This window comes from Lycium barbarum, chromosome 3 (genome assembly GCF_019175385.1).
Source record: "Lycium barbarum isolate Lr01 chromosome 3, ASM1917538v2, whole genome shotgun sequence".
Lineage (NCBI taxonomy): Eukaryota > Viridiplantae > Streptophyta > Magnoliopsida > Solanales > Solanaceae > Lycium > Lycium barbarum.
In genome coordinates, this window is record NC_083339.1 from 126,985,728 (window position 1) to 126,997,055 (window position 11,328).

General features: G+C 35.7%; 1 protein-coding gene across 2 annotated transcripts; it reads left to right on the top strand.

Moving 5' to 3' along the window:
* The first annotated feature begins 4,828 nt into the window (after positions 1-4,828).
* LOC132632349 (uncharacterized) lies at positions 4,829-11,097 on the top strand. 2 transcript variants are annotated; one of them, XR_009579317.1, is made up of 2 exons: positions 4,829-5,274; positions 9,943-11,097. XR_009579317.1 is itself a non-coding variant. In XM_060348248.1 (2 exons), the coding sequence occupies exons 1-2, from the start codon at positions 7,673-7,675 to the stop codon at positions 10,017-10,019; spliced, it is 663 nt and encodes a 220-aa protein (XP_060204231.1). In that variant the 3' UTR covers positions 10,020-10,076. The 2 variants fall into 2 exon arrangements, 1 of the variants encoding a protein (XP_060204231.1); XM_060348248.1 differs by lacking the exon at positions 4,829-5,274 and adding an exon at positions 7,673-8,258 and having other exon boundaries at positions 9,943-10,076.
* The last annotated feature ends 231 nt before the right edge of the window (positions 11,098-11,328 follow it).

Sequence of the window (11,328 nt, forward strand, 5' to 3'; positions counted from 1 at the left end):
TTTTAGGTGGATTAAATGGATGGAATTAGCTGAGTTATGATGTATAATAATTGTTGATATTGTTGTTGATGTTGTTGATAAGTTGTTGTTCTTGAATTTGGGAGACTAAAGTGTATAAAGATATTGTATCCAAAGAGTATACCGGACTGTTTTATGCCGATATTTGGGGTTGTTTTATGTAATTTTCGTGGCTATTTTGTGCCGATATTTGGGGATATTTTATGTAATTTTCATGGTTGTTTTGTGACTATATTTTGGAACTGTTTGGTGTAATATTTGTGGCTGTTTTGCGATGATATTTTAGGGACTGTTTTATGGTCATTATGGACTGTTTTGTGGGTTGGAATATCGGGGGATTGGCTGTAGTTGTTGTTGTTATATTATGGATATACGGAAATAAAGAAGTGTATACAAGCATTGGCATCCGAATGCATATTGGGCTGTTTTGGGAGTAATTTAAGAATGGATTTAAGTCTAGTTTGATATGAAATTGTTGGTATTGTTGTTGTTGGTATTTTGATTGACGTTTGGCTAAGTTGGAATTTCGAGGATTGTTAAGTTTACAGGGAAAATGCTGCCCAATCTTCTCTAGAATTTACGACGCGTTCTTATAATCGATTAACTAATGTTAATATGAATTCTCCCGTGAAGGTAACGACGTGACATTGGGGGAGAGAAAGTGAACGATAACATAGCTAAACGACAAAGGTATGTGAGGCTAGTCCTTTCTTTCTAATGGCATGAATCCTATAGCATAAATTCTTTTCCTCTTCATGAGTTCCTATTTTCCGGAAAGCTAGAAGCCTAAGTCCATAAATGTCTATATAAGATAAGAGATAAGAGATATGATATGATGATGCCATATTGATAATGATGCTATTTATTGCTTACACTCACCTTATGTATTAGTCCCTTCAAGGTGAGGCAGAATGTCAATAATTGCTCCATAATGAAATCGGGGGATCACAACCTTACGTCACCCCGATAGAGTATAGTTGATCTTGAGTCTTATGCATGTACTATGATAAACATATTATGATAAGCATATTATTACAAGTATTTTTTATGAGCATGTCATGATCATATTACACCGCGCCTAGTTGGCCGGGTAGTCACCGCTAAGGCGGGCAGCTATACGGATACACCATGACCTTTTGGCATGGGCAGACACCACTAGTGGGCGGCATAAGATGGTACCCCGGACGCGGGAGGCCTGGACGCGGGCTAATGTTATTGATTATCACACCGTTCCGATATGGACGGGCAGCTTGCATATTATGCATATATGAGATTATGATGAGTATGAGTAAGACAACATGCATTACTTCTTTTATGATTGTCATTCAGATTCAGATGTTTCATATTGATGTTCACATTATATTATCACTGTCTTTCTTCATTGTTTATGCCTCTCATACTCAGTACAATGTTTGTACTGACGTCCGTTTTCTTTGGACGCTGTGTTCATGCCCACAGGTAGACAGGGAGGTGAGCTTGGTCCAGACCCTTAGTAGCTGTCAACTGATTGAGAGCACTCCATTGTCCGGAGGTGCTTATGATTTTTCTTTTGGTATATATGCATATTTTGGGCATGACGGAGTCTTGTTCCGTCTATATGTTTAGTATGTCAGTAGAGGCTCGTAGATACGCAGTGTGGGTCAGATGGTCTCGCAAGATGTTATTATTATGTATATATTATTTTGATGGCCGAGAGGCAAATGCATATAAGTATTTATATTTTTATATAAAATATGATTTTCCTACAATTCGTGTATAAAATTGGTAAAAGAGCATTAAATGAGTAAGATGAGTATTAGAGCGAGTGGTGCTCGGTGGCTAGCCCCAGGTACCCGTCACGACCCCTAGCTAGGTCGTGACAGTTGTAAAATGATCAAACTTTAGATGGTCATAACTTTGCGCTCGGACGTCCGATTTACGCGGGTTTTTTTTAACTTGCGTATTTTTTCGAGATCTATGCGGACAAACGGCCGCAAGGGGGTTTGGCCGAGCCGATTTTTAAACAAACACCTTTTATCCCATTCAATTTCAATTTTCCCCCAAATTGGCGTGAAATTTTCAGTTTTATTTACTTATAATATGATGATACGCAATAGATTTCAACGTAAAAATTCGGGGGTAATCTAGCTGTGAATGTCAATTTCACTTCTGTGGTTTCAATTTTTGAAAATAAAGCTAACTAATTTTCTCGACATATAAAGTTGACTAAAATAACCTTACAGTCAAACACTAAGTTTTTTCAAACAAAACTTACTTCGGGCACCTTTTCAACCCCTAAAATGACGATCCGAACGTCTACGTATCCTTGATGTATTGAGCCTACATTATTGTACGCAGAAAAAAATATTAGGTTCTATATAAAATATTGACGTTTCGGAGTCTTGACACACGACTAATTATTGGTCAAAGTATGAAAAAACACACTAAGTTTTTTCAAACAAAACTTACTTCGGGCACCTTTTCAACCCCTAAAATGACGATCCGAACGTCTACGTATCTTTGATGTATTGAGCCTACATTATTGTATGTAGAAAAAAATATCAGGTTCTATATAAAATATTGACGTTTCGTAGTCTTGACACACGACTAATCATTGGTCAAAGTATGAAAAAAACACCAAATGTTTTCAAACAAAACTTACTTCGGGCACCATTTCAACCGCTAAAATGACGATCCGAACGTCTACGTATCCTTGATGTATTGAGCCTACATTATTGTACGCAGAAAAAAAATATTAGGTTCTATATAAAATATTGACGTTTCAGAGTCTTCACACACGACTAATCGTTGGTCAAAGTATGGAAAAAACACTAAGTTTTTTCAAACAAAACTTACTTCGGGCACCTTTTCAACCCCTAAAATGACGATCCGAACGTCTACGTATCCTTGATGTATACGTAGAAAAAAATATCAGGTTCTATATAAAATATTGACGTTTCGGAGTCTTGACACACGACTAATCATTGGTCAAAGTATGGAAAAAACATTAAGGTTTTTTCAAACAAAACTTACTTCGGGCACCGTTTCAACCCCTAAAATGACGATCCGAACGTCTACGTATCCTTGATGTATTGAGCCTACATTATTGTACGCAGAAAAAAATATCAGGTTCTATATAAAATATTGACGTTTCGGAGTGTTCACACACGACTAATCATTGGTCAAAGTATGAAAAAACACACTAAGTGTTGCAAAAAAAAAAAAGTTTACCAAAATTTTTTTTTTTTAGTGCTAGCTATAGCGTAGTTAACGGCTCCGTCTCCGTGAACTGCTTTAGCACAATATTTTATTGCGCTAAAGGTATTTTTGTAACATTTTTTTTGTTGGGGTATTTTGGTTCAAAATGGTTTTTTTGGGGGCATTTTGGTTCCGGACTCTCACATCACTCATCTTTTGCCTAACTTTATGTTATATATAGACTAGTGAATATAATCGCGCTTCACTCTATTTTAAGAGATATTAATAAATTAATTTAGATAAAAGAAATAAGAATTTCATGTATATTTTTCATTATAATAAAAAGAACAATTTCATAAGAAATCTTCACTTTCAAATGTAAGTATGTGGTTTTAATACATGATTCTTTTAGTCAAATTTTGTATTAGGTACATGTATATCATACTTGATCCTTTTTTTCCATTAGATATTAAGACTTTCGTTTTTCTATAAATTTTTCATATAAGTAGAAGATAATATCAAATAAGAAGTCAAACTCTTTTTTCTTTTTTTTCCTTTTATTGTTTGTATTTTTCTTTCCTCGTGTTATTCCAGAAAAGGCCACATTACCTAGCCTCTAGCTATCCTGGATTATTTTCTTTTACTTGTCTTTTTTCTTCCTATTTTTGGCTATACTTATATTTTCTTCTTTCTTTCCTTTTTCTCCTTCTTTCCTACGTTTACTATTTTAAGTTACCTTCAATTTATCTATTTCGGAATAATGAGGAGAAAAAATATACTTCATTCAATGTAATTTTGACTGTTACTATGTAATTACAAATAGGAAAAACAAAAAGAACCAAAATTGGTAAGTCTTTTTGGACAAACAGAAAAATTAAAAGGTGTAAAAATGATTAAGAAAAGATAAATAGGCATATAAAGAGAAGATGAAATTACATATAAGTTCTGAAAATGCAGGCAAAATGGTGTTCATAGAAATCAACCTTTTGTAGAAAAATTATAAAACAAATAGCAAAAAATTCAAGAAACCAAGTGAGATACGTCAATAAATTGCTCCAAGAAACTATAAATGGCCGATTATCTGCTTTTAACCTGTAGAAAACACAAGAAAATACAATAACGGATCAGATTATGCCATAAAGAAGTAGATTAAGTGACCAACACATGCTACCAGCAAAGTTCTTTCATGAGGTTACTATCGTAGGACAAAAATCTGCATAAATGGCTAAATCATGACTAAACGCAATCATCTAAAACGTTAAAACATAAAAACATCCGTTGATTCTCAAAGTTAAATTCTTGAAATAATAAATTCATACCAGTAATAATAAGAGATTCACAACAATAACATTAACCGCTCAGAATTAAGCCCTGCCAAAGAGAAAATTGGACGATTATCAAAATTTATTGGAAAGCTAACCACTTTTACTAGGATAATATTCTTCCGGTAGAAATATAACATAAAAAGAATTAACAGAAGCATATATAATTCTCCCTTCGTTTTAATTTATGTAAACCGATTTGACTGGACACGACATTTAAGAAAGAGTAAAGACTTTTGAAACTTGTTGTTCAAAATAAGTCTTGAATGTTTGTGTGGCTGTAAATCATTTGATAAAGTGAATTTGTTTTATTTTCTACTTCTGCCGGAAGTTCTAGCCATTAATATATTTTGTAACTCTCTTCGTACAAATTAAATACCGTTAACTACAACGGTCATCTCTACCAACTGAACCTCACGCGCCATCCCCATGGGGACTGAAATTCCCCCGGAGCAGGCGCGTTTGGGGGGGATTACGCAAGATCTTGACAAGACGAAACCAACTATGGAAGAAAACTCTACTAAACCTAACTACGCCATAGCAATTCAAACCCCTACTACTCAAATTCCCAAAAAATCCTAATTTGAAAGCTCGACAAACAACTCACAAGGAGTTCCGGCAGTACTTTTCAAAGCTAATGAATTCTATGGAGAGATGGCTGATGAATGCAAGTTCACTTTGGTGGCCAAATTCATTCGCACCCGTCCTCAAATTGATACAATTAGATCGAAGTTTGCTGAGAAAATCAGAGTAAAAGGTAAGGTACAAATTGGGGTTTTTGATTTCCGCACAGTTTTCTTAGATTTCAATAGTGAAGATGCCTGCAAGAATGTTTGGTATAGAAGATCTATTGAAATTGATGGTCAAGTCATGTAGCTAGAAAAATGGACACTTGAATTCAAACCAGATGAGGACTCTCCTATAGTCCAGTCTGGGTTTTGTTACCGGAATTACCATTTCATTGTCATTCGTGGCATTATTTAAAACAAATTGTTAGACCTATGGGGGTGCCTCTTACGATGGATTTGGCTACTGAAAATAGAACTCGCCCTAGTATGGCTAAAATAAGAGTGGAAGTTGACTTAACTAAGCCAAAGCTCACCTCTATATTTGTTGGATCAGAAGCTGATTCAAGTCCTGTTAAAGGATTTTATCAGAAAATTAATTATGAGAGTGTGCCAAAGTATTGTCGATTTTGTAAAATTTTAGGACACTCAATAATTCAGTGTAGAAAAGTGAAACAAAAAAAAAGCTGAGGAAAATGTTAACTTGGAAAAGCAGATTGACACTGATACTGCTGAGTCTAGCAAGAAGCAAGGAAACATAAAAGATCCTGAGAATAATACTAAGGGGAAACAGAAGAACAGAAAGGGAGAAAGAAACAAAGATAGAAAAGAGAATGATAAAGAAAATGGAAAAGAGACTAAGGAGCAGATGGTGGAAGTGGAAGAGAAGCATAAAGACAATGAGGAAAAGGAAAATAAAGGCAAGAACAAGGTAAGAGAATTGGATGAAAAAGAAGATTCAATTTTGAGGGAAAGGCTAAACAGGATCAAGAAAAAGATAAAGAAGAAACCACCAAAAAAGAGAAACAAAGTGAAAATCAAGACTGGAAATACTAGAGTTAATGATCATAGTACATGGGACAACAAAGAACAGATTATCAGAAATGGGGTCATTGAGGTTATTGAAGAAAATCAAAATGAAGAAAAGGGCAGGGAGATAAAAGATAAGAAGGGCGATATGATGAGAAACAATGAGGAAGACTCTCAAATGAGTAAGCAAAAAGAGGATACAAGGGAGCAAGAGATTAATAAGGGGCATGCCCCAGAGGAATCATCAAGTTTACCAAGTTGTGTGAAAAGTCTACCTAGTATCAACTTGGTTGTAGACCTAAACAACAACTTGATGGATAACTATAGTCCTCATGATAGGGGTGGAGATACAGGAGAAGATGAACTAGAGGTTGACAGGACAAATAGATTTCAAGGAGACACTTACCAGGGAGAAATGGAGGATGAAGGAAATGATCAGCAACATCTCAAAGAGGTTTGTGGCAGAAATGGGATATCACCTGTTAGAAGAAGTAGAAACAGACAAAATAAATATGATAGAGACAACAATTACAGTAGAACTCAGTCGACACCTCCTGCAATAATGCATGAATTTTTTAACAACAATAGGGAGGTGAATATAGAGAAAGAAAAAGATTCTGACAAAAGTGAGGGCCAACAGCAAATCAGTGATGAGAATGACAAAGGAGACTGTCCAATTACAAGAAAAGGCAGAAATAAGAAGAAGAAAACCAACAAAAATAATTCTACGTCTCCAATCAGGAGGGATAGAGACAAAAACAACTAATAAATGTTTTATGATTAGTGCAATCATATGGAAAATTAGAGGAGTGCGGTCCAAAAAAGCCATTCAGAGACTCAAAAGACTGGTTAACAGACACAAAGTAGACTTGGTTGCTCAGAACCAATGGTCAACATGAATAAGGTAGAAGGTTACAGGAGATATCTTGGCTTCAACCAATGTATTTCTAACAACACTGGAAAATTTTGGTGTTTTTGGAGAAACAGCTGCATTGTCTCTACTATCCAAAACCATGAGCAACATATCACCTTGAGTGTTAAAGACAAGCAGGGTAATGAGGAGCTCCATGTCACCACTGTGTATGCTAAATGCACAAATGCTGAAAGAAAAGACCTATGGGAAAGCTTGGAGGATCTTAATAGTAGTATTAAGGGTACATGGTGCATAGGAGGTGACTTTAACACCATTTTACATTCTGATGAAAAGTTAGGTGGGATCCCTTATAGAAATGCTAGGAGTTTTGACTTCTGTGAATGCATGGATTCCTGTGGAATGATTGACATGGGATATCATGGTTCTCAATACACTTGGTGCAATAACTGGAGACCAAGTAAAAGGATTTGGATGAGACTTGATAGAGTGTTTGTTAATGACAAATGGACTCAGAAATACACTAATATCAGTGTTAAACATTTGGCAAAACAGGCTCTGATCACAGGCCTCTCTTGCTCAAATGTAGCAATAACCATCAAAGTGGTCATAAATATTTCAAGTTTCTAGATTTTTGGTGCAATCAAGAAGATTTTCAAGATATTGTGAAAGAAGAATGGGCTCAGCAGATGAGTGGCAATCCAATATGGATTCTTCAGCAGAAACTGAAAAATGTGGCTAAAAAGCTATCTAGATGGTCTAGAGAAGAGATAGGAGATATTAATGATCAGGTGGAAATGTGGGAAGCTAGAATGCAATATTTGGAAGATCAGGATGTGATTCATAGATCTGAAAACAATAGACAAGAAGTAAACAAGGGACATGCTGAATATATTTACTGGCTGAGCAGACAGGAGTCTCTTTTGAAACAGAAGGCCAAACTCAAATGGTATGAAGAAGGTGACACTAACAGCAAGTATTTTCACTCAGTAATCAGGGACAGAAGAAGAAGGCTAGGCATCACTACTATCAAGAACAATAGGGGAAATTGGATAACTTGTAATGAAAAAATAGCCAAGTCTGCTATCAAACATTATGAGCATTTATTCAATATGAACCCAAGACCAGTTGATCCCAACATATTGGAATGCATCCCAAGCATCATCAACCATGAGGATAAGCTCAGTATCACCAAATGCCCCCAAGAGGAAGAAATCAAAGATGCAATTTTTGACATGAGTGGTGACAGTGCTGCAGGACCTGATGGATTTTCAGGTAAGTTTTTCCATGCTTGCTGGGATACTATTACGAAGGAGGTAAAAGAATTTGTTCAGTTTTTCTTCTCTACAGGAAACTGACTAAATTCTTCTCACATACCCTCTTAGCTTTGATCCCAAAAATTGATTCTCCTGCTACCTTTCAGATCTTAGACCTATAAGTCTTAGTAATTTTTCTTGTAAAATCATCACTAAGATTCTGTCTAAAAGGTTAAACCCTCTTCTCCCTAGTTTGATTTCTGAAAATCAAAGTGGTTTCCTGAAAGGCAGACTCATTACTAAAAACATTTTGTTAACTCAAGAAATTGTTCACAATATTAAAAGGAAGAACAAGGGGAGCAATGTGGTTATTAAACTAGACATGGCTAAAGCTTATGATAGAACGTCTTGGCCCTTTATTATAGTTGTTCTTACCAAATTTGGTTTCTCAAGTGATGTTATTAAACTGTTTATGGGTACTATTTCACATGTATGGTATTATGTTATTATAAATGGTTCCAGAAATGGTTTTTTCACATCAACACAAGGACTCAAACAAGGTGATCCACTTTCTCCTTCTCTTTTCATTATTGGTGCTGAAGTTTTACCTAGACTTCTTAATAGTCTCATTGATAATGATCTGTTCATTCCTTTTTCTATGTCTGATAGAGGTCCTATGATTAACCACCTCTCTTATGCTGATGACATTGTGATATTCACAAGTGGAAACACTAAGTCTATCAAAATGAGCATGAAGCTTATTAAGTGGTATGAAAGAAGCTCATGGCAAAAAATGAATAACAAATAGTAGTGAATATTTTGAAAAAATGCTTTCTAAGGTTGTCAAAAGACTTAATGGTTGGTAGAGAAACATGTTATCTCATGGAGGAAAATATATTCTGATCAAGCATGTACTTCAATCATTACCTATCTATACCCTTACTGCTTTGACCCCTCCTAAAGGCATCATCAAAATGATTGAAAGGCATTTTGCTAGGTTTTTTTGGGGTTCTGGTGCAGACAAGGACAAATATCACTGGAGTTCATGGAAGAACTTCTGCTATCCCAAAAATGAAGAGGGGAATAGAAATGAGAAGCATGAAAGATATTTGTGAGGTGCTCAATATTAAAAAATGGTGGAGATTTAGAAAGCAGGATTCTTTATGGGCAAAATTTACCAAAGCTAAATATTGCATTAGAGCACATCCTGTCTCTTAAGTATGGGTCTCTGGAACCTCTTACATCTGGAAATCCCTTACTAAAGCTAGATCCAAGACTGAGCACAACTTGATATGGAAGATTCAAAAAGGAGACAGTAGCTTTTGGTGGGATAACTGGACTGAATATGGGGCTTTAACCACTTATTGCAATGATCAGAGTCATCCCACTAAAATCCTTGTTTGCAACTTCTTTGACAATCAAATCTGGAATATTCACAAGCTTCAAAATCTTCTTCCTGATTGGCTTGTGAATAATATTATCAACATGAAAATTGGCTCCAATAACAGACCTGATTTTATGTATTGGAATGCCACCTCAGATGGAGTTTTCAACAACAAATCAGCTTGGGATTCAATCAGAGACACCAGGACACCAGATATTCTTTTAAAGAAAATTTGGCAAAATAGTGTGCCATTTAAATTATCCTTTTTAATGTGAAGGCTTACAAAGTTTAAACTTCCTTTTAATGATGTTATTTGTAGGTCATGGAGTAGAAATCCATTGGATTGCTTGTGCTGTGAAAATGCTCAACCAGAGACCATTAAGCACCTCTTCATAGATAGTGAGCCTGCTCAAAGCCTATGGAAAACTTATGGTCAGCCTATGGGGATCAGCTACCAAAGCAGGACTATAAGAAGTTTCCTACAAGATTGATGGCAAAACGAAGGAAGAAATGATATGCATAGAATGTTGATACAAATCATCCCTATTATGATCCATTAGATTTTGGGGACAACAAGATATTCATGCAGATACGGTGCACAAACAAGATTTTACATAAGGACAATGGAGCAGCAAATACATTGGCTTATAAAAGCCTCTCTGCACAGAGCTTTTCCTTCACAAAAAATGAACTTACCTTGGATACAATTGTGTGAAAGAGTTGAGAAAATGAGACACAAGACAATCATCAAGATTGTAACTTGGAATTTCCTAGTTGCAACTGGATAAAAATCAATACTGATAGCAGTTACTTGAAAGAAAATGGAAAAGCAGGCATTGGGGGGATAGCTAGAGACAGCAATGGGAATTTCTTGTTTGCCTTTGCATCATTAGTTACATGTAGAGATCACAACATTGCAGAAGCCTTAGCTGCAAAGTATGTTGTTGGTTGGGGCAGAGACAATGGACATCAACACACGATCATTGAGATGGACTCCCTTCTTATTGTAGATATGATGAAGAACAAGACCACTCAAAACCTTAACTTGAAGAACATTGTAGAGGATACTACTGATTTGACCAACAATATGAATACCACCTTCCTTCATTGCTTCAGAGAAGCCAATAAGGTGGCAGATTATCTAGCTAAGTTAGCTACCACATTGGGAGAGGATACTACATACAACAATTATGATCAACTGCCTACTGATGCAAAAAAAGCTTTTGTGCTAGATAGAAGGCAGATTCCTAATGTTAGAATCAAGTACGACAAGGCAAACTTTTTTGTGAGCTAAACTATTAGAAATAGAACAAGGAGAATGTGTAACTTATGTATAAACAATCTCCTTGCTGTGTTTTGTTGAGATTGCATTGCAATCTGTGATGTATATATGGGGTATTGGTCTAGTCCCCCCATACCTTTTGTGTTCCTTACATAAATAAATACATCACTGCCAGGATCAAACTTGGAAAATTTAAAAAAAAAAAATTGTTTCCAAATAGGAAAGAGGTCATTCATTTTGGCACGGACTAAAAAGGAAATAGGTTCACATAAATTGAAACAGAGGAAGTAAAAGGCCAAGCAAGAGACTAAACAAATTCTATAATAGCAACAAACAACTAACCTTTTGAGAAGGGGAGGAGGCATAATAGAGCTAGAGAAGACTAAATAGGGTGTCTTTTCCTTTTAACAAATCTAGTATGGG

Coding starts and splice junctions, on each gene's coding strand:
- LOC132632349 (XM_060348248.1), top strand. CDS start 7,673: ATGAGTGGCAATCCAATATGGATTCTTCAGCAGAAACTGAAAAATGTG. Junction 8,259..9,942: donor AGGACCTGATGGATTTTCAG/GTAAGTTTTTCC, acceptor TGTTATTTGTAG/GTCATGGAGTAGAAATCCAT.